This window comes from Nerophis ophidion, linkage group LG17 (assembly GCF_033978795.1).
Source record: "Nerophis ophidion isolate RoL-2023_Sa linkage group LG17, RoL_Noph_v1.0, whole genome shotgun sequence".
NCBI lineage: Eukaryota > Metazoa > Chordata > Actinopteri > Syngnathiformes > Syngnathidae > Nerophis > Nerophis ophidion.
The window spans coordinates 21,236,618-21,261,439 of record NC_084627.1 but is presented as its reverse complement, the minus strand read 5'-3'; the positions used below and the strand labels follow the sequence as shown (position 1 = coordinate 21,261,439).

General features: G+C 39.5%; 1 protein-coding gene and 1 long non-coding RNA gene across 2 annotated transcripts in view; both read left to right on the top strand.

Moving 5' to 3' along the window:
- Positions 1-24,822, top strand: part of LOC133536203 (potassium/sodium hyperpolarization-activated cyclic nucleotide-gated channel 1) — a 284,495-nt gene that overhangs the window by 204,309 nt on the left and 55,364 nt on the right. Inside the window, exon 5 of the mRNA XM_061876534.1 lies at positions 20,112-20,258. Coding sequence (XP_061732518.1) covers positions 20,112-20,258 — 147 coding nt within the window. The remainder of the gene's footprint in view (positions 1-20,111; positions 20,259-24,822) is intronic.
- LOC133536590 (uncharacterized) lies at positions 21,569-23,841 on the top strand. Its single transcript, XR_009802496.1, has 3 exons — positions 21,569-21,955; positions 22,081-23,413; positions 23,763-23,841. It is a non-coding gene; the product is annotated as an uncharacterized LOC133536590 (long non-coding RNA).

The following is a 24,822-nucleotide window of genomic DNA, read 5'->3' as shown; positions in this document are numbered from 1 at the left end:
GGTGTTGCTGAAGTCTATGTAATCACTTACTACAATACATTACAATACAAGTAGCCAGGAAGAAGTCTTTGCCACTAAGTTGAATGTGCCAGTCTTGTATTTTGTTGATCCCTACAAAGTGTCTATACTGCAAGCACTGGTGTTTTTATTGTATTGTTTTATTACCAATGCTTGTCAGTTGCATATACATACAAACGTTTGTATATGGCATATCCATCGATCTAGCGCCTTTTGAAAAGTGGAGCATAACTTTCCAGCGCTTTCTGTCAGGCGTGCTTGCTTTGTTGGCATGGAAAATTGCAACAAAGTTGTTTGCCCGCCAAGTGCTAAAGCGTGACGTCACGTTTCGGATTTTACTTGCATCAGTGTTCAGTAGTACTAAAATATTTTGGTTGGTGCCTATCCCGTGTGAAATAGCGCTAGATCTTTTAAAATTTCGGAAAATACGGCTAAAATTCTGAAAGTTGGACAATTTCTAAAAATCTTGGAGTCTTGTTCACGAGAGAGGGAAGAGTGGGTCTTGAGAACGACTGGCAGATTGTTGTGACGTCTTCAGTAATGTGGACGCTGTATCGATCCATTGTGGTGAAGAAGGAGCTGAACCGGAAGGCAAAGCTCTCAATTTACCGGTCGATCTACATTTCTATCCTCATTTATGGACATGAGCTTTGGGTTATGACCAAAAGAACAAAATAGTTTCTTCCGCCGGTTGGCGGGGCTCTCCCTTAGAGACAGGGAGAGAAGCTCCATCATCCGGGGGTATTTCAAAGTAAAGCCGCTGTTCCTCCATATCAAGAGGAGCCAGATGAGGTGGTTCGGGCATCTGGACAGGATGCCACCTGAAACCCTCCTTAGGGAGGTGTTTAGGGCACGTCCGACCGGTAGGAGGAAAGAAGACCCAGGACACGTTGGGAAGACTATGTCTCCCAACGCCTCGGGATTCCCCCGGGAAGAGCTGGACGAAGTGGCTGGGGAGAGGAAAGTTTGGGCTTCCCTGCTTAGGCTGCTGCCCCCACGACCCGACCTCGGATAAGCGGAAAAAGATGGTTTGATGGATGGATTTCTAAAAATAACATATTATCTTTCCATTATTTTTAACTCATAAATCATATAGATTTCTTTATTTACATTACAACAAAAACAAAAAAAAATAGCCCTATCTGACTGTTTATTCACTTAAAGGCCTACTGAAACCCACTACTACCGACCACGCAGTCTGATAGTTTATATATCAATGATGAAATATTAACATTGCAACACATGCCAATACGGCCTTTTTAGTTTACTAAATTACCATTTTAAATTTCCTGCGGAGTTTCCTGTTGAAAATGTCGCGGAATGATGACTCGTGTTTGTAACGTTATTGGTTGGAGGGGACATATTAGCCCAGCACAACTTGCAGCTAAAAGTCATTCTTTTCATCGCATAATTACACAGTATTCTGGACATCTGTGTTGCTGAATCATTTGCAATTTGTTCAATTAATAATGGAGAAGTCAAAGTAGAAAGATGGAGGTGGGAAGCTTTTAGCCTTTAGCCTCACAAACACACGGTGTTTCCTTGTTTAAAATTCCCGGAGGAGACGCTTTACTATGGATCAGAGCGGTCAAGCGAACATGGATCCCGACTACATGTCAACCGGCACTTTTCGGTGAGAAAATTGTGGAAATAAGTCGCCTCTTACCGGAGATCAGCAGAGCCAGCGTCCTCCTGCAGCTGCCGTGCCTTCTTTTAGAGACTCTGGCGTCAAAACACCCGTGGCCACACCCCTCCGACTTTAAGGTACTATTTAACTCACTAAAACACTAGCAACACAATAGGCAGATAGGGATTTCCTAGAATTATCGTAGTAAATGTGTCTAAAAAACATCTGAATCGCTTTCACTGCCCTCGCTTTTTTTAAACTTTTTTTTTTACTTTTTTTTTCTAGGCTTTCACTCTAAATTTCTTCATCCACGAATATTTCATCCTCACTCAAATTAATGGGGAAATTGTCGCTCTGTCGGTCCGAATAGCTCTTGATGCTGCTGGCTATGATTGTAAACAATGTGAGGATGTGTGGAGCCCTACAACCCGTGACGTCACGCGCAAGGCTTTTTTATTCGCAACCAAAAGTTGTGAACTTTATCATCGATGTTCTCTACTAAATCCTTTCAGCAAAAATATGGCAATATCGCGAAATGATCAAGTATGACACATGGAATGGACCTGCGATCCCCGTTTAAATAAGAACATCTCATTTCAGAAGGCTTTTAAGTAACTTTGCTGTAATCCTCCTAGCTTTGACACGCATATCACATTTGTTACACAAAAGTACAGTAAAGCTATTTAAATCCTAAAGTACTATTAATTTAAGTCTTTTTCCGCTCGTCCCTGCTGCCTGAAAGCCTGATTTTAGGAGTAAAACTGCATAAATTGTCTTTTTTCTATATGGCCCTCTGGACCAAGCTAGTAAAGAGGATTCCACCAAGCAGGTCACTCGAGGTCAACTCAGTAGGAGCCATTGTTGTTGTCCACAAAACAAATGTTATTCTCCGTTTCATTCAGATGCTACGTTTTTTTTTTTTTTTTTATTGCATGGATGGTGATTATCTCGCATTTCAGTCAAGCTACCATCTGTGTTCCTGCTGAGGGCCTCTCTGCAATTCCCGGAGCACGCGGCCATGGCTTTGTGCTCGCACGCAACAATTCCATTCCTTAAAACTTAGCGTTCAGGCTACACAATTCAACGTCCACACAGCTGGGGATTATGGTCATGTATGGATTTATGTTAGATTATGATAAGATAAAAAAAAGGAAAGAAAAAAAACGCACACACTCAGTTGACCTTTGCGCCATGAAAGCTTCGACTGACCTAACATAAACTGATCGGAATATATAGTGTAAACATTGCAATCCGGCCTGTTAATAAAACATGTATTTAGCAGCTGCAATATGCTCTTTTTCTGTGTTGTTTTATCACTAATCACAATTATGTAAGATTATATAAACGCATGTGCATTATAACATGAACAAAGTGGATTACACTGTGCATTACAAATCCATGACTATGGGAATACAATGAAAAATTCTAAATGAATAATAAAAAAAATGTGGCCATCAATTGAAAATATCCAATGACTAACAAATTCCACAAACAATTTAAAAAAAAACAATATTCAATACTAGTAAGGATAATACTAAAATGATGGTCATAATTTAATCCCGTTATATGCAAATATAAGGACAATAAAGTCCATTCTATAATTAAGTGAATGGACTTTCAGGATAAATAGTAATATAAATAATGTACATAAAATACTTCCATCCATTTTCTACCTCTTATTCCCTTTTGGGGTCGGGGGGGGGGGGGGGGGGTGCTGGCGCCTATCTCAGCTACAATCGGGCGGAAGGCGGGGTACACCCTGGACAATACTTGATAACATTAATGTGTTACTTGTAATAATGATGGCAAAATATAGCCACAGTGGTTAGAGAGTCCGCCCTGCTTGGCACTCAGCATCGAGGGTCGGAATTGGGGGTTAAATCACCAAAAATTATTCCCGGGCGCAGCCACCGCTGCTGCTCACTGCTCTCCTCACCTCCCACGGGGTGAACAAGGGGATGGGTCAAATACAGAGGAAAAATTCCACCACACCTAGTATGCGTGTGTGTGACAATCATTGGTTCTTTAACTTGAATAAAGTGATTGCATTGTCCGCTCACATAAAAGAAAATAGTGCAATCAAATGATTAAGATTATTATTCATTAATTCATTATCAAAGTAAAAGATGTATCATGAAAATAGCAATATAAATGAAATAATGTAGTACCACTACTACTAATAATAATGCCAAAATTGCAGAATATATTTTCTTGCATCACCAGTGTCCCTTCACACGGGAAAATAACATAAAATAAAGACATTTGATACACTAATAATGATGCAAAAATTGCTAGAAAAAAAAGGATATAATTTGATACATGATTTGTTTGTTTTTTTGTTTTCTTTTACGCAAAAAGTCACAAAAATATTACTTAAAACCTTACATATTTATTGATGCATTTAAATAGAAATGCATATCAAAATATGTGCATAAATTGATACATTTGGTTTTACAGTATCTTTTCCGCACCAGACAATAATACAATTAGATTTTTTTTAAATGATTAAAAACTAATATCTAATAGTGATAATCTTGGCAACATTTCAGAATATATTTATTTGCATTACAAGTAAGCTTTCACACAGGAAAAAAATTGCAAAAATAAGCGATAAAATGATATTTAATGTAGGGCTGTCAATGTTAACGCGTAAAAATATTGTGTTACAATAAATGAATGATGATTAATCAAAGTGTATGTTTTGACCGGCGCAGGAAGGCAGTGATGACATCACACACCAGTGATTGTTCCAGCAATGTGTTCACGCCCACTTTTGCTTTCAAATTAACCCCGATGGAACTTTAGCTAAAACTGAGGTAATTAGTCGCTATATCGGCGACAAACTTTCTTATCGTCGGCGCACATTTGTATTAAGTAAGTGGCCAACAGAGCCGATTATTTAGATTTCCTGTTCTCATGCAAAATTATAATGTTGCCAGTCATATTAATAAACTACTGATATCTCACCTCTCTTATAGTTGTCATAGTGATGAAGACCTGCTCTATTACAAAGCTGCACACTGAAATTATTATGTTTTAAATTCAGCAGAACAGACCTCTGTTCAATACATGTTTATTTTTATTCTGTTAAATTAAGCAGTAAAAAAAAGTACACTTAATTTGTGTTTACATTCACCAAGTTTTGAGCAAATCAATGACTTGAAGTTCAGTAAAACATTTACAAAACATTCCTGTATGACTTTCTGACTGCAAAACTGCACTTTTTTTGAATACTTCTTTATTAATGCAAGCAAATAATAACTTGTGATTAATCAGATTTAATCACAGAATTAGAGTGTGATTAATCTGATTAAAAAAAGTTAATCACTTGACAGCCCTAATTCAATGTAGCAATAAGGCTTCAAAAATTGCAGAAAATGGACATAAATTGAGAAAAATATTGTTGCTTTTTTGTGTTGTTTTTTTAAACTTACAATTATTAAAAATATACATAATGTTTGTATTGATTTAAATGTATGTATTATTTATCATATAATTATTGGTACATTTGAATACAAATAATGTCAAAATATGGCCTATTACAGTGTCTTTATCACACCAAACAATTTTTTTTGGGGGGTAAAATCAAATATTATCAAGAAGTTAAAGTTAAAGTACCAATGATTGTCACACACATACTAGGTGTGGCGAAATTATTCTCTGTATTTGATCCATCACCCTTGATCACGCCCTGGGAGGTGAGGGGAGCAGTGGGCAGCAGCGGTGCTGCGCCCGGGAATCATTTATGGTGATTTAACCCCCAATTCCAACACTTGATGCTGAGTGCCAAGCAGGGAGGCAATGGGTCCCATTTTTTTATAATCTTTGGTATGACTCGGCCGATGAACTCACAACCTACCGATCTCAGGGGGGACACTCTAACCACTAGGCCACTGAGTAGGTAAGAATGAGTGAATAGTAATAATGTAGTAAAACAATTGCCGCACCCACAGCCATGGTTCCGTTAATATTTTTTTCATTAATTAATATTTTATGCAGGGATGACCTTCTCAATGCGGACGTAATGCGGACTCTGGTTGATCCGTTGTGGTGAAGAAGGAGCTGAGCCGGAAGGCAAAGCTCTCAATTTACCGGTCGATCTACGTTCTCATCCTCACCTATGGTCATGAGCTTTGGGTTATAACCGAAAGGACAAGCGGCCGAAATGAGTTTCCTCCGCCGGGTGGCGGGGCTCTCCTTTAGAGATAGGGTGAGAAGCTCTGTCATCCGGGAGGAACTCAAAGTAAAGCCTTTTTTCCTACACATCGACAGGAGCCAAATGAAGTGGTTTGGGCATGTGGTCAGGATGCCACCCGAACGCCTCCCTAGAGAAGTGTTTAGGGCACGCCCAACCGGTAGGAGGCCACGGAGAAGACCCATGACACGTTGGGAAGACTATGTCTCCCGGCTGGCCTGGGAACGCCTCGGGATCCCCCGGGAAGAGCTGGATGAAGTGGCTGGGGAGAGGAAAGTCTGGGCTTCCCTGCTTAGGCTGCTGCCCCCGCGATCCGACCTCGGATAAGTGGAAGAAGATGGATGGATGGACCTTCTTAACCTTTCCTGAGCCTGTTTTAGTTGCAGAACACTTACCATTTTTTGCCCCCGTGTAAACCACAACAAAGGAAAACGGCACACACAAGCAGGAAGTTCCAATTGCCCACAGAAGAATTCCACAGTCACACGTCAATGCCACAGTGCATCCGAGTGAATATTAATGACAGCAGGTCGCCCACAGCAAATACTCATTGAAGTCATTGAATTAGTGACATGTCTCATGCTCAGTATCGATGTACATCTGCTTCACAGCCAATCTGCTTCATCTACTTCCTTTTTCATCCTGCTAACATCTCCCAGGCATGTTATCAGACAGTTTTGAGGGTGGACTGTGAATGCGTACCTCTAATAACAAGCTGGAAACATCACCGAATGCGATGCTGTCGTAGGTTCTTTGGCTTCGGTGCTTGGCCGTGCGTATCGGTGGGGCAGGACTGGTTGTCTTTTCATTACATCAATCACTGACACAGCAGGTGAGGCTTTAGGAAGGAGGCGGGAGTCAATTGAGGACGGAAGATGAAGGAGAGAGACAAGAACATGCACTATATATTTTTTTAAAGAGGATACTGTACGAACTAGGGTTGTACGGTTCTGGAAGTGGCTTCTGTCAGACACGGCACAGGAGCCAAGGATATAGTTTTATCAAGGTTTTAATAAGAATGCTTCAACAAAAGTATTTTTTCTCCAGTAGAACGTGACCTTTCAGTCACGTCCGTATCCTCTCTCTCCTCCTGCTCCCGGCCGCCTGCTGTTAATGTTAAGGTTTCAAAAAATGGAATCCAATTGCGGATCAGTAAAAAGTATTTTTAATAACGAAAAATCACTGGAGAAAATAATTTAAGAGTAACAAAAGTCAGCTCCAGGAAGACGGGGTCAAAAAATCTGTTCAGCATCTGAGGAAATACAAAAACAGGGTTCAAAAAAGGTTTCAGGGCAAAGGTCAGAATGATAGTGTTCAGGTTAGAATGTACCACAGGCAACGAACGAACTGGCACTGGCTGGGTGGAGATCCAGGGTTTAAGTCAGGTTGTTGATTAGGTGCAGGTGGGCTTGGATGGCTGGCAGCACACCTGCAACTGACGACCAGGGAGAGACTTGCAGACAAGAGGAAAAAAAAAGGCAGGAGAACTGCCCTCATGACAGTTAAAGACTACCACCTGTGAAATCTAATCACCTGCCAACTGTGTCTCGCCGTCAGCACCAGTCGGATGGTGCTCTGTCCTCAGCACCATGGACGGAGGCGGTGACCTTTGCTCCTGCAGGCAGCGCTGGCAACATCTTCCTCCACAACGGTGTATCGGTATTAGTATAGTACCGCGATACTAATGAATCATCAATCAATCAATCAATCAATGTTTACTTATATAGCCCTAAATCACTAGTGTCTCAAAGGGCTGCATATTTGGTACTATACCATCTCTTTTTTGCATCACATTTTTTTTAGTTTTTTATTTATTTTTTATTTATATCATGTTTATATACTCAGGAAATATGTCCCTGGACACATGAGGACTTTGAATATGACCAATGTATGATCATGTAACTACTTGGTATCAGATTGATACCCGAATTTGTGGTATCATCCAAAACTAATGTAAAGTATCAAACAACAGAAGAATGAATGATTATTACATTTGAACAGAAGTGTAGATAGAACATGTTAAAACAATTAAGTAAGCAGATATTAACAGTAAATGAACAAGTACATTAATAATTCATTTTCTACCATTTGTCCTTTATAATGTTGACAAAATAATAGAATGGTAACTGGCACAATACTGCGATGAGGGGCGACTTGTCCCGGGTGTAGACCGCCTTCCGCCCGATTGTAGCTGAGATAGGCGCCAGCGCCCCCCGCGACCCCAAAAGGGAATAAGCGGTAGGAAATGGATGGATGGATACAATATGTAACTGCATACATCAGCAGATTAATTATGAGCCTTTGTTTGCATACTTACTACTAAAAGACAAGTTGTTTTGTATGTTCACTATTTTATTTAAGGACTTAACTGCTATAAGAAACATGTTTAATGTACCGGAAGATTTTTTGTTAAAATAAAGCCAATAATGCCATTTTTTGTGGTCCCCTTTATTTAGAAAAGTACCGAAAAGTATCAAAGTAATTTTGGTACCTGTACCAAAATATTTGTATCGGGACAAGATTAAAAAAAAACAAATATTAACTTAGATTTATGCAAATTATTACAGGAAAATGTATTGTTACTAGTACTTTTTTTTTTTACATGTTTATAGTATTGTTTCTTTTAAATGAACAGGATAAAGAACACAATCCATTTAGCTGTCTGGCCTCATGAATATGCAGAATATATGCTAATTAGCAGAACTGCCACAATCCTGAGAGGAGAAAGTGTGCAAATATGATTGTTTATCATATGCCGTATTATTTATCAAGACTAAAACTGTTCTGTGGCTGCTGTTTTCATACTGTCATACTGGCAGTTTTGCAGACATGGCTGAGAGAAAGGGGAAGATCGCGCTTCAGGTCCGCCCTACTTATGCTTGAATTCATTTTGTACATTACAGGCCAAAGGTTTGGACACACCTTCTCATTCAATGGGTTTTCTTTACTTTCATGACTATTTAAGATTAAGATTAGTTTATGTCAGGTTCAAACACTGATGACATCTATTAAACAGACAAAGAAGCAAGGACTTAAACAGAGACAGAATTAAATTTGGCTCAATGAGGAGAAATGCACAGAACTGTACCCGTGTACAGTGTCCCAGCACGCTCTGACGAAAGATTGTACGTCTCCTCTTTTTTGGGACTTTTCCTGATTACACGGCAACAGCTGTTTCTAAAGAGTCGGGGGTCATAAATAGCCGCTGCCATTGGTCACAAAACAGTAAAAAGAAAAGGTGCCTGGAGGGGGGTCTGGTCCTGCTTCCTCTCCGCTTTGTAGATCTCGAGTAAAGATAAAATCTTCCTGTGGATTACAATAGCTCAAAGAAACCGACGCCTCCATGCCGCTTCCCGTTTTACAAGCCTTTTGCTCGGTAAGATCAAAGACAGCTTTTGTCTACTCGCCGGGAACTCCTTGAACCACGAATTTTTGTGACAATACATCTACGATATATTAAAAATACAACATCACAACGTAACATTTATCATAGCATCAAAACAGGCTCATATCTTTGTTTACATTGTAGATTGTCACTGAAGGCATCAAAACTGAATGAACACTCGTGAAATTATGTACTTAACAAAAAAAGGTGAAATAACTGAAAACATGCTTTATATTCTAGTTTCTTCAAAATAGCCACTCTTTGCTCTAATTACTGCTTTGCACACTCTTGGCATTCTCTCAATGAGCTTCAAGCACACCTGTGAAGTGAAAACCATTTCAGGTGACTACCTCTTGAAGCCTTCATTGACCTTTGACAGTCTACAATGTAAATAGTCATGAAATTAAAGAATATGCATTGAATGAGGAGAAGGTGTGTCCAAACTTTTGGCCTGTACTGTGCATATATATATATATATATATATATATATATATATATATATATATATATATATATATATATATATATATATATATATATATATATACAAACCCCGTTTCCATATGAGTTGGGAAATTGTGTTAGATGTAAATCAATCAATCAATCAATGTTTATTTATATAGCCCTAAATCACAAATGTCTCAAAGGACTGTACAAACCATTACAACCACAACATCCTCGGAAGAACCCACAAAAGGGCAAGGAAAACTCACACCCAGTGGGCAGGGAGAATTCACACCCAGTGGGACGCCAGTGACAATGCTGACTATGAGAAACCTTGGAGAGGACCTCAAAGATAAATATAAACGGAATACAATGATTTGCAAATCATTTTCAACCCATATTCAGTTGAATATGCTACAAAGACGACATATTTGATGTTCAAACTGATAAACAAACTGATAAAATAAGGATGGCATGGCACAGTGGAAGAGTGGCCGTGCGCAACCCGAAGGTCCCTGGTTCAATCACCACTTAGTACCAACCTCGTCACGTTCGTTTTGTCCTTGAGCAAGACACGTCACCCTTGCACAAATACATTCCATTAATGTATTAATAATAATTTTTCTTTTAATAAAGAATGAAAACGGGTCCCACAGACCCGAACACCACACAAAGCGATCTACACCAGTGTTCAATTGCGCACGCAGTGTTAGTAAATCGCTTGCAACACGCCCACTAATAGCACAGGCTATTTTATAGATTGCACACACTGTTCACCATGTGTTATGTGGACCTTAGTAAATTGTCAGAGTTTGTTGGTGACGAACCCCAAGATGCAGAGAAGGAGGCTGGCATTGAGTAAGAAAACATGTTTTTAATTTAAACACTAAAACAAAACCAAACAAAACGTGCGCGCGAGGCGGCTAACAAACAAGGTTATGAACAAACAAATCGAAAGCAGGGAACAAAAAACAGTAAGCTACAAACATCTACCAAATATAGCTTACCGCTACGCTGCAATCACACGACCAGTGGGAACGACAAGTAGAAAATGACATTGACACGACAGGAGCAACAGGTAGCAACGACAATAATCCAGCATAGACTGGATAGGAGCGGGCTGATTGACACCAGGTGTGGCCAGGTGCCAATCAGCCACAGCTGCGGGGAAACAGTGCTCAGGGAGAAACACAGGAAACAGACAAAATAAGAGCACTGACAGGAAATACTACACACACAGAGGAAACAAAGACAAATGCAGAGGAAAATAACCAATCTGTAAGGGACGAACCTGACATAAATCAGGCCCAAAGTCAGCTAAGTTGTTCATTTCTGTAAGCAAAAGTTAAAGTACCAGTGATTGTCTCACACACACACTAGGTGTGGCGAAATTATTCTCTGCATTTGACCCATCACCCTTGCCCCCCCTGATTTAACCCCCAATTCCAACCCTTGATGCTGAGTGCCAAGCAGGGAGGTAATGGGTCCCATTTTTATAGTCTTTGGTATGACTCAACCGGGATCTCAGGGCGGACAATCTAACCACGAGGCCACTGAAATGACAATTACCTAAAAAGGTCATTATACTTGCACTGACTTCCTGGTGTTGAACTACCACACGCACAAAGGTAGGGTGATAGTATTGCAAAGTACAGGTCAGTTGATCATGAATTGCGTATTACCCATCCTATTCCAAATGGACACGGACACTTCAAATAAATAAATATCCCCACCACCCACTTCCTTCCCAAACAATGACCCGAGTCCTTATCACTTGTCTGCAGCTGCTGGGAGAATCAATGGAGATCGTTGTTGTCACTTGCATCACGCTACAGCACTAGCTTGTGCCGCTAATACCTCTCACCTCCACCTTCATTACCTGTGACAACATGAAAGGCCGCGCTTACTCTCGGCTGCAAGGGGGATTCTCCCGCCGGCTGGTGGAAGTCTGTGAGGCAAAAATCCGTTGCTGATGCTAATAAATGAGCTTCTCGCTTCTTTGGGTCAATACTTGCTTCCCGGCTTGTGTAGGTAGAAGGTTTCAGCGCTTTAGGACTATATTAATTACGAGAGACAGTGGTAAAACCGCCTGTAATGCAGCAAATTGGCCGGAAAAATGGACTGAGGGCCTGATCTACTAAAAGTTTCCGTGTATTAAAACATGTGCAAATTTGTTACCGCACGCAAAGCTACTAAATAAACAAAAATACGGAGTGAGATTCATTTAGGGTGTTTATCTTCGTTTAGGAATGGCCGATATATCGATATACACGATATATCGCGGGTTTGTCTGTGCGATATAGAAAATGACTATATCGTGATATTCGAGTACACGTTCTCACGCAGTTGCTTTTAGCTGCTGGCATTACTCTGCAGACTCTTCTGACTCTTTCTTGTCTCTCTTTCTCACAGACAGCAAGCGCACATTCTTACATACGTCACATACTGTCATGTCATACGTCACATACGTATACGCCCTCGCAGAGCAGAGCGGTAGCAGCATGGGTAACGTTAGCTGTGATGCTAGCGGAGCCGTGCGAGTGGTAATACGAGAGATAGAAGGTGCGAATGACGGAATAATTAATTCCCAAGAAAAACAGCAGGGGCTCCATCATACTACTATCACCCTACCTTTGTCGAACGGACAACCGTAATTTGTAGGGGTGTAACGGTACACAAAAATTTCGGTTCGGTACGTACCTCGGTTTAGAGGTCACGGTTCGGTTCATTTTCGGTACAGTAAGAAAACAACAAAATATACATTTTTGGGTTATTTATTTACCAAATTTGTAAACAATGGCGTTATCCTTTTAACATTGGGAACACTATAATAATTCTACCCACGTTAATCCACATTAAACTGCCTCAAGTTGTTGCTTTGAGTAAATAAAATGACAAAACCTTTCTTCTACATATAAAAAGTGCAACATTAAACAGTTTCAAGTCAACTCATCATGCTTAATTTATTACAGCATTTGGGAAGCCTGTAGTTGACTTTTATTATACACACACACGCGCACACACACACACTCACACACACACACGAACACAGCAAAATGAGCTAACGTAACGCTAAAAGCTAATTAGCCTTCAATTCAACCCAGAACTATGAGAGAGCTGAGTGGAAGTTTAAGTTTCTAGAAGGTCAACGGGCTCATAGTGATGTTTGTAATAGTTGTGACTGGGAAGTGTTTTTTATAATTTGGGGAGTGTATGATGTCAGCTGCTCACCTGCTAAACACATATCTGCTCATTTAGACGCCGGAGCACTGACTCCATGCGCTCTGAATGCGCCCTGCTGATTGGCTGTTACATCGCTTTGAATACGCCCTGCTGATTGGCTTTGTATGTAACCAATCAGATGGTTGTGTGGGCGGGACAATGCTGGGTGCTCACTGCTCAGAGGTAGCTGCAGAGCAGCTTGTTAAGACTTTAGTTTACAAACTCGTTCGATACACCCTCGTACCGAAACGGTTCAATACAAATACACGTAGCTTTACACCCCTAGTAATTTGTAAAGTGTGAGCCAAAAGCGTGGCGACAAAAAATAGCATTACTGCTAATATGTAGCACCATTTAAAAAGTCACCTGCTAGAGAATGAAGAGTGCTTACTCCGCATGTCAACATCTCAGTTCGGTGCCTCACCAACAAAATGTAGAGGCAAACATTTTCAGATCAACACGGTATGAAAAAAATAGTCAGCGACAGAATTTAATAACGTCCGTAGAAACCTACCACATAGCGAAGGATGAACACTATTTGATTTCCTATTATGCAGCTCATTTTTATTTGACACATGAAATGTCTCTGACAATCTTGCACTTTTTGGAAATTACTTGAATGTTTGTGCCACTGCTTAATAACTGTTTAATAAATACAGTTTTGGTCAATTGACTTACCGTATTTCCTTGAATTGCCGCCGGGGCGCTAATTAATTCAAAACCTCTTCTCACTCCGGCGTTTACCAAAGGCATGCGGTAAATTTAGGCCCGCGCTTAATAATTTGAGTGTGATGTAAAGATACCATCATGAAAAGCACATTTGATAAAAAAAACCTTATTATGGTCTTACCTTTACTTATAAATGAAGTCCATGCGCAGGTCCTTCCGATCAAAAGCATCGATAACTTGTTTATAGAAGTCTTCCTTATCTTTCTTCAGTTTTAAAAGTCTCTCTGTCTCGATGGAGATCTTCCTTTATTACCTCCTGCTTTGATTGAAAGTCCGGTTTAGAAAACTGTTTTATTTTAGACATGTTATCCTCCATGTAAAAAGTGCAAACGAGAGGAAAAAATAAACGATCGCTGCTCAGTCTTGCTGCTTGTTGTCACTTCTTCTGCAGCCGAGTAGTCGTAAGAAGGATCACTAGCGCCCTCTACCACCAGGAAGCTTTTCAAGGGACATGTAAGCAAATATTAACATTGCTGTATGTATACTTTTGACCCAGCAGATTTGGCCACATTTTCAGTAGACCCATAATAAATTCATAAAAGAACCAAACTTCATGATTTTTTTTTGTGACCAACAAGTATGTGCTCCAACCACTCTGTCACAAAAAAATAAGAGTTGTAGAAATGATTGGAAACTGAAGACAGCCATGACATTATGTTCTTTACAAGTGTATGTAAACTTTTGACCACGACTATATATATTTAATGACTCATATTTGACACACGCAGCTACGGTATATTATTGAAACATAGCTGCTTACTGTTCTTTTTAGCATATTCAATAGCTTGGAGCTTAAATCCTACTGAATAGCTCTTAATGCGATTTTAAATGATTGAAATCAGCCTCCTCCATTTTGAAAATGATGACAGGTGAAGTGTCACTTCGAGTTTGACCTGGCGGAAATTCTAGGCATATGCTAATTATTTTGCGAAACAAGTTTGACCCGGTTGAAAATTCTAGACATATGCTGATAAAAATAATATTTTGCGAAACGAGTTTGACCCGGCGTTAATCCTGAGCCAGCGGTAATGCTAAGCATGCGCTAATTATTTAGTGAAACGAGTTTGACCCGGCAGTAATTCTAGGCAGGTGCATACTATATACCCGGCGGCAAATCAAGGAAATACTGTAGTTGTGATTTCCCTCTCGCGCATGAAAGTTTATAATGAGCATATATTAATGCAGTACGAAGAAGAATGTTTTAATGCAGACACATAGAATCATCATTGTTTACCCAATTTAGTGTTGCCAATCAACCTATCCCCAGGTGCATGTCTTTGGAAGTGGGAGGAAACCAGAGTACCCGGAGGGAACCCACGCATTCACGGGGAGAACATGCAAACTCCACACAGAAAGATCCCAAGCCTGGATTTGAACCCAGGACTGCAGGAACTTCGTATTGTGAGGCAGACGCACTAACCCCTCTGCCACCGTGAAGCCCACCGTATATATAAATGTATAATATAATTACAAACCCTGTTTCCATATGAGTTGGGAAATTGTTAGATGTAAATATAAACAGAATACAATGATTTGCAAACTATTTTCAACCCATATTCCGTTGAATATGCTACGAAGACAACATGTTTGGTGTTCAAACTGATAAACTTTTTTTTTTTTTAATAATCATTAACTTTAGACTTTGATGCCAGCAACATGTGACAAAAAAGTTGGGAAAAGTGACAATAAATACTGATAAAGTTGAGGAATGCTCATCAAACACTTATTTGGAACATCCCACAGGTGTGCAGGCTAATTGGGAACAGGTGGGTGCCATGATTGGGTATAAAAACAGCTTCCCAAAAAATGCTCAGTCTTTCACAAGAAATGATGGGGCGAGGTACACCCCTTTGTCCACAACTGCGTGAGCAAATATTCAAACAGTTTAAGAACAACATTTCTCAAAGTGCAATTGCAAGAAATTTAGGGATTTAGCGACTGAAGCTCTACATAAAACAAAAATGGGATAGAATTCCACTGTCAAAGCTTCAACAATTAGTTTCCTCAGTTCCCAAACATTTATTGAGTTTTGTTCAAAGAAAAGGTGATGTAACACAGTGGTGAACTTGCCCTTTCCCAACTACTTTGGCACGTGTTGCAGCCGTGAAATTCTAAGTTAATTATTATTTGCAAAAACAAATAAAGTTTATGAGTTTGAACATCAGATATCTTGTCTTTGTGCTGCATTCAATTGAATATGGTTTGAAAATGATTTGCAAATCATTGTATTCCGTTTATATTTACATCTAACACAATTTCCCAACTCATATGGAAATGGGGTTTGTATATTAATAATTTAATTTAATTTATAATAATAATTTATACATTTTGTTTTCGCCCTCTTTCTGTGCCCTTGTGTGCATTATCCTTTCCACCCTTTGTATCTGAGCTACTGTGTGGAACAATTTCCCTTTTGGGTAAATAAAATTTGTCTAAGTCTATTTCCTTGCAAACTGGCACAGTTACGGCTGTGAGAAAAAAGGCGATCCTGCAGCAAAGACAAATAATTAACAGAAAATCCCTCTTCCAAAGTGTGCGTGTCAACATATTTAGACTGTCATAGATAAAAAAAAAAAAACAAGGAGACACAATGTCTATTCAGCAATATGATTTTATGATGTTATTGTTTATGGATGACTTAAGGAGCAGATTCAAACGTTTTCATATTTCTTTTACAATTTTTTATACATGAGAAAACTTCCGCCAACATGCATTTTCGTGCATTTCTGGATCGTTCCGGGCTCACAGGGGCCTCCTAGAGCGCACCTTTGCCCTCCTAAAAATAAGGTTATTTCGTCTTCATCACCCTTTTGCAGTATATTGCCCAGAAAAGGCACTGCTTATTCCACAATATAACAAATCAACTGATGGACCATGCCATATCAGGGTATTAAGTGTCTCCAATGCCAAAAACCTGATTTAAATAGGGCAGTCTACACCACTTCTCCACAGTTTTGTTCATTTACGCAGATACTGTAGTACTGTAATGCAATAAATAACACAACATAAATTAGTAGGAAAAAGATTTAATATAATGTACTGCAGGATGGTACCGTATTTCTCGGACTATAAGGCGCACTTAAAATCCTTTAATTTTCTCAAAACTCGACTGAGCGCCTTATAACCCGTGCCGCCTAATGTACGGAATAATTCTGGTTGTGCTTAACGACATCGGAGCACTTTTATTTGGTACGTGGTGCAATGATGAGTGTTTCCAGTAGATGGCAGTCACATATAAGACATACTGTACATGTAGACTGCAATATGACGCCAGTAAACAACACCAAAACTTTAAACGTTCCATTGAAAATAAAGAACATTACACATGGTGCTCAAAAATGTATCAAAATTTTTTAATATGACTTTGAAGATGGATTGTCGGCCCATTACGGCTACCGTAGTCAGAGATACGTGTGGTGTGTGTATAAGGACCGCAAAATGGCACCTATTAGCGGACATATTATCTGGCGTTTTGTTTCACCTTATTATGCAAAAGCAACTTTTCTGACTTTCTGGTACCTACTGATCTGTACTTTAGATCCGGATAAGTCCTGAAAATTTGCGCATGTCCGCCTTTGTAGTCCGTGGCGAAACTGTAGTCGATAAGGTTCTTCTTTTTCTCTATCTTCTTATTATGTGACATTCTTCCTTCGCTGTTGCCATTTCTAATATAGAGTAGTGTAAAGTTATAACTTATATCTCGCAACGGAAGCGCTAAAAACTACTGGTGTAGTGGGTTTACATAATTCACCCAAGGAACTTTAGTTATTAGAGAGTTCCGATCTAACGGTTCTTCACGGGACACATTTCTAACGTTGTTGCATTATTGAGCCATGGATGATGAGATGCTACTCCATTATTGATTGAAGTAAAGTCTGAATGTCATTAAAACAGTTAGCTCCATCTTCCCCTCCCGTCCTTGCACGCTACACCGCTACAACAAAGATGACGGGGAGAAGACGCTGTCGAAGGTGAGCCACGTGATAAGTCCGCCCACAAAACGGCGTTTCCGGAAGCGACCGTCAGAAAGCGACTTGAAGATGATCTGTAAAACATAATTAATGCAACATTTTGACCAAAGAACCACCATTACATGTTATGAAGACCACAAGGAAGTGTTTTAAATGTAGAAAAAAATCATAATATGACCCGCTGTATAATCCATTGCGCCTTTTGTATGAAAATAGAGCCGAATAGACCTGCTCATCTGCAGTGCGCCCTATGGTCCAAAAAATCCGATACTGTACTGCAGGATGGTGCAGCATATATTAAGTAAATGTGGGGTTTTATCCCGTTTTCACCAAGTACCAGCTAAAAAATATGTTGTCTTGCAAATACCACCATTTTTTACCACCACTGCTTGGTGTTTACTAACACAATTGAGCTTTGAATATGTGGCTTCTACTCGCAGGTATTTAAGTGCAAACATTTTTTTTTTATTTTGTTTCAAAAATAAACAAGTGTTGTTCCACAATTATTTTTTATTTAGTTTCCCAAATAGTATTGTATTTTTTATTTACAAAAGCCAAAACCAGTGAAGTTGGCAAGTTGTGTAAACCATAAATGAAACAGAATACAATGATTTGCAAATTCTTTTCAACTTATATTCAATTGAATAGACTGCAAAGACAAGATATTTAATGTTCCAACTGAGAAACTTTTTTTTTTTTTTTTTTTGCAAATAATCATTAACTTAGAATTTAATGGGAGCAACACATTGCAAAAGTTGTCACAGGGGCATTTTTACCACTGTGTTACATGGTCTTTCCTTTTAACAACACTCAGTAAACCTTTGGGAAATGAGGAGACCAATTTTTGAAGCTTTTCAGGTGGAATTATTTCCCATTCTTGCTTGATGTACAGCTTAAGTTGTTTAACAGTCCGCAGTCTCTGTTATATTTTACGCTTCATTTTGCGCCACACATTTTCAATGGGAGACAGGTCTGGACTACAGGCAGGCCAGTCTAGTACCCACACTCTTTTTCTATGAAGCCATGCTGTTGTAACACGTGGCTTGGCATTGTCTTGCTGAAATAAGCAGGGGCGTCCATGATAACGCTGCTTGGATGGCAACACGTGTTGCTCCAAAACCTGTATGGACCTTTCAGCATTAATGGTGCCTTCACAGATGTGTAAATTACCCATGCCATGGGAACTAATACACCCCCATACCACCACAGATTCTGGCTTTTCAACTTTGCGCCTATAACAATCCAGATGGTTCTTTTCCTCTTTGGTCCGGAGGACACAACGTCCACAGTTTCCCAAAATCAATTTGAAATGTGGATTCAGCAGACCACAGAACACTTTTCAACTTTGCATCCGTCCATCTTAGATGAGCTCGAGCCCAGCGAAGCCGGGGGCGTTTCTGAGCGTTTTTGATAAGTGGCTTTCGCTTTGCTTAGTAGAGTTTTAACTTGCACTTACAGTTGTAACAACAAACTGTAGTTACTGACAGTGGTTTTCTGAAGTGTTCCTGAGCCCATGTGGTGATATCCATTACCCACTGATGTTGGTTTTTGACTGTGGGATCGAAGGTCCTTAATATTATCAATTACGTGCAGTGATTTCTCCAGATTCTCTGAACTTTTTGATGATATTACGAACCGTAGATGGTGAAATCCATAAATTACCTTGCAATAGCTCGTTGAGAAATGTTGTTCTTGAACTGTTGGACAATTTGCTCACGCATTTGTTCACAAAGTGGTGACCCTTGCCCCATCCTTGTTTGTGAATGACTGAGCATTTCATGGAAGCTGCTTTTATACCCAATCATGGCACCCACCGGTTCCAAATTAGCCTGTTCACCTGTGGGATGTTCCAAATAAGTGTTTGATGAGCATTCCTCAACTTTCTCATTCTTTTTTGCCCCTAGTGCCAGCTTTTTGAAACATGTTGCAGACATCAAATTACCAATGAGCTAATATTTGGAAAAAATGACAAAGTTTTCCAGTTCGAACGTTAAATATCTTGTCTTTACAGTCAATTCAATTGAAATTAAGTTGAAAAGGATTTGCAAATCATAGTATTTTGTTTTTAATTATGATTTAAACAACGTGCCAACTTCACTGGTTCTGGGGTTTGTAAATACTAAAAATGTTCATGTGCACCACTGCACTACTGTGTTTGAGAATGAATATATTCGGGGACAATGTTACACACCAGGTTAGAGTCAGTTGGCAATCAATATGATCAATGAGCTCCGGTCAGATGTCCGAAGTCGCTCACTAGTTCACATTAAGCTCATGGCTCGGCCGCCCGTCAGGACCTAACTTCATGCTTGTTTGAGGATAATTACAAGGACAACCTGTCCTGACGTCGCCTACGGCCGCAAACTTACCTCTGCTACCCGGTCTCCACCTGACACCCCCTTATCTACAGCTACAAGACCATGTTATGTGCTGTAAAATCAACTCTTGATAAGGACATGTGACATTTGACATAAGAGAGCGTCAACTTCAACGTCTTCCTGTCTGTGCTTTCCTCCCCAGTACAAGCAAGTGGAACAATACATGTCCTTCCACAAGCTTCCAGCAGACATGCGGCAGAAAATACACGACTACTACGAGCATCGCTACCAGGGCAAGATCTTCGACGAGGACAACATCCTGAGCGAACTCAACGACCCGCTCAAAGAGGTGAGAAAAGCCTTTCAGGACTTAACATTGATGCATTTAGGTCAGCTATCATGAGAAATATGGTAAAATGTATCCACTGAAGACAAAAAAATATATATATATAAATATATATATATATGTATATATATATATATATATATATATATATATATATATATATATATATATATATATATATATAGTGGGAAAGCGGGCGTGAAAACAGGCCGTCCCCACTCCGCATGGAGCTGGAGGGGGCGTGGCCTCCAGCTCCGCTGAATTTCGGGAGATTTTCGGGAGAAAATTTCTTCCGGGAGGTTTTCGGGAGAGGCGCTGAATTTCGGGAGTCTCCCAGAAAATCCGGGAGGGTTGGCAAGTATGCGTGTAGGGTACCACAGTTCCGTGTTAAATATCGTTAAATCGTATGTATTATTGGCATTTTAGCAGTCACGTTATCAATATGGTTGTCACAGGTGTTGGTCACACTTGGGTGAGCCAGCAGCAGCTCCAATGGTTTGATAAACGACATGCCAGATTCCTTTGCAGATCCTCCTGCAAGCCTGCGTCCTCCGCAGTGGACGTTTGCGTTCTGCAACACAGGGCTATTTCTTTCCCTCTAAAATGTGGAACTCTGACAAAAGAAATATATCAAAAACAAATGATTCTCAGGCGAAAAGAAGTCTTTTTTTCCCGCTATGACACTGCTCTTCCAAGTCCGTCCGGTAAAGCAAGACATCAACAGCCAATGTTATGCGTATGTTACTGGACATAGACGCCTCACTTCCACCTCAAGCCAAAATCCTCTGCCAAAAACCCAAAAGTGGCGTCTCCATAAAATCCAATGTTCCGCAGTGAAATGATGATGTAAGGTGGTTTGTGCTGTGACTTTACTCGCCAGTCCCACGGGCACATCCCGTGGTGTGAGGCTGTCTCCATGCAGATTTGAACTTTGCCTACTTTGCATAGCGAACAAAGCCTGTAGGATTTTTTTTTTTTGCATTGTGGGTAATAACCGTAAATCTCTGCACCTCCCTGCCCCCTCTGCTCCCTCCCTTATGCGAGTGTCTGGGACAGCAGTGGTGTTTAGAATGCGGCGAGGAGACTTAATGGGGTTGCATGTGAAGATGGTAATTGATCAGATGTCATGCTTGCCTGGGTTTTATTCCATGTTCTCTCCTGTATCTTTAGCTGATAATTACTGGTTCAATCCTGCGGATAAGACAATATGAGATTACAAAAAAACTGATCAATGGCTTAGCAAAATTTTTCAATGTTACTTTTTATTGTTATTGCTTTTGGGTATATTAATTTCAAACTTGTAAATGTTTATATTAGAAGTATCTTATATTATGATGTTTTTTAATTATTTTATATGTGTCTTGGATATCTCACAATGGTGTATTCAAAGTGTGTTGGACAAAATAAGAAATGTGCTTTTAGTAAGTTGTGTGTGTCGTAGCTTTAATATGTAAAATAAGGTAAAAACAAGTAGTGGACGGTAAACATTTATGTAAACATAGGTAAAAGAAGGTGAAAAAAAAATTAAAGAACGTAAAGAAGTAGGTAATCATAGATAAAGAAGTTTAGAAAATAAGAAAACAGGTTCGAAGAAGGTGAAAAACAGGTAGAGGGAAGTAAAAAAGAAGAAGGTAAAATAAGTCGGTGAACATTGATCAGTTAAAAACAGGTACAAGAAAGTGAAAAGTATGTAAATATAGGTATCCATCCATCCATTTTCTACCGCTTATTCCCTTTCGGGGTCGCGGGGGGCGCTGGCGCCTATCTCAGCTACAATCGGGCGGAAGGCAGGGTACACCCTGGACAAGTCGCCACCTCATCGCAGGTAAAAAAAATAAATTTGTTTAACATACTGTAGGTAGAAGAATGTAAAACACAAAAAGAAGCTGGTACAAGTATGACAAGACGAGAAGGTAAAACAGTAGGAAAACAGATAAAATCAGGTAAATGAAGATTTACAAAATGTGGCTAAAAAGGTAAAACGCACGTAGAAGAAGGAAACCAGTAGGTAAACGTTGGTCAAAGAAAGTAAACAGCAGATAGAAAAAGGTTTAAATTAGGGATGCACCGAAATGAAAATTTGTGGCCGAAGCCGAAGCCGAATAAAATTTAAACGCTTGGCCGAAGGCCGAATATCGAATACCGAATAATGAATGCAGTTTTTCACAACTTTTTTAATATTGCATAAATAGCCTAGAATAAATATTTAGACATCTTTTTCAAACAAAGTAATTTTTTATTGAATATTGACATTTTTTTAATATTCCAGTAGTCTTTGCCTTTCAAAAAAAGCACAATTTTTCATTTATATTAGGCCTTCAAACAAAACATGCATTCCAAAAAAAAATAAAGTGCGTTAAAGTGGATAAACCCACAACAAATGAATTATTGTCCTTTTGGCAAAAGTCTGCTTAGCCACAGTAGATATGCTAATAATGTAAACAGAAGGCTTAAGTAAATCTCAATTAAGTGTGTGCTTGTAACCTCTTACACTTATACATGTAGCCTACACAACAGGCTAATAATGTAAACAGACGCCCCACTAAATCTCAATAAGTGTGTGCTTGTAACCTCATACACTTATACAGGTACACAACATATCCCAACGTCACCACGTCACTGCACGTTGGTTGATTGCGTCACCGCGTCAAAAAATGGTGTCACACGCCACTATTTGGCCTTGTTTTTGACTCATTCCACCGAAGGCCGTATGTGGCTTTTTTTGCCATATTCGGCCAAATATATTCGGTTACCGATTAATCGGTGCATCCCTAGTTTAAATGTAGGTAGACATAGGTAAAAGAAGGTAAAAAGCAAATACAAAAAGGTAAAAAAATAGGTAAACATTGATAAAAGCATTTAAAAGAAGCAAAATATCCAGTTGAAGAAGTTAGAAATCGGTAAAAGAAGGTAAAAAGCAGGTAGGCAGGTAGAAGAAGGAAACCAGTAGGTAAACGTTGGTCAAATAAAGTAATACAGCAGATGGAAGAAAGTATAACTGTAGGTAAACATAGGCAAAAGAAGGTAAAAAGTAGGTCAATATTGATAAAAGCCGGTAAAAGAAGATAAAAAGCAAGTTGAGGAAGGTAGAAATAGGTAAAAGAAGGTAAAAAGCAAGTTGAGGAAGGTAGAAATTGGTAAAAGAAGGTAAAAAGCAGGTAGAAGAAGGAAACCAGTTGGTAAACTAAACGTTGGTCAAATAAAGTAATACAGCAGATGGAAGCAAGTATAACTGCAGATAAACATAGGTAAAAGAAGGTAAAAAGCAAATATAAGAAGGTAAAAAGTAGGTAAAAATTCATAAAAGCAGGTAAAAGAAGGTAAACAACAAGGTGAGGAAGGTAAAAAATGGTAAAAGAAGGTAAAAAGCAGGTAGAAGGAAGAAACCAGTTGGTAAATGTTGGTCAAATTAAGTAAACAGCAAATGGAAGATGGTATAACTGTAGGTAAACATAGGCAAAAGAAGGTAAAAAGTTGGTCAATATTTATAAAAGCCGGTAAAAGAAGGTAAAAAGCAAGTTGAGGAAGGTAGAAATTGGTAAAAGAAGGTAAAAAGCAGGTAGAAGAAGGAAACCAGTAGGTAATCCATCCATTTTCTACCGCTTATTCCCTTTCGGGGTCGCGGGGGGCGCTGGCGCCTATCTCAGCTACAATCGGGCGGAAGGTGGGGTACACCCTGGACAAGTCGCCACCTCATCGCAGGGCCAACACAAATAGACAGACAACATTCACACTCACATTCACACACTAGGGCCAATTTAGTGTTGCCAATCAACCTATCCCCAGGTGCATGTCTTTGGAAGTGGGAGGAAGCCGGAGTACCCGGAGGGAACCCACGCATTCACGGGGAGAACATGCAAACTCCACACAGAAAGATCGCGAGCCTGGATTTGAACCCAGTACTGCAGGACCTTCGTATTGTGAGGCAGATGCACTAACCCCTCTGCCACCGTAATCGTTGGTCAAATAAAGTAATACAGCAGATGGAAGAAAGTATAACTGTAGATAAACATAGGTAAAAGAAGGTAAAAAGCAAATATAAGACGGTAAAAAGTAGGTAAAAATTCATAAAAGCAGGTAAAAGAAGGTAAACAGCAAGGTGAGGAAGATAAAAATTGGTAAAAGAAGGTAAAAGGCAGGTAGAAGGAAGAAACCAGTAGGTAAACGTTGGTCAAATTAAGTAAACAGCAGATGGAAGAAGGTATAACTGTAGGTAAACATGGGCAAAAGAAGGTAAAAAGTAGGTCAATATTGATAAAAGCCGTTAAAAGAAGGTACAAAACAAGTTGAGGAAGGTAGAAATTGCTAAAAGAAGGTAAAAAGCAGGTAGAAGAAGGAAGCCAGTAGGTAAACATTGGTCAAAGAAAGTAAACGGCATATGGAAGAAGGTAAAACTGTAGGTAAACATAGGTAAAATAAGGTAAAAAAGCAAATATAAGAAGTTAAAAAGTATGTAAATATTGATAAAAGAAGGTAAACAGCAAGTTGAGGAAGGTAGAAATTGGTAAAAGAAGGTAAAAAGCAGGTAGAAGAAGGAAATCAGTAGGTAAACGTAGGTCAAAGAAAG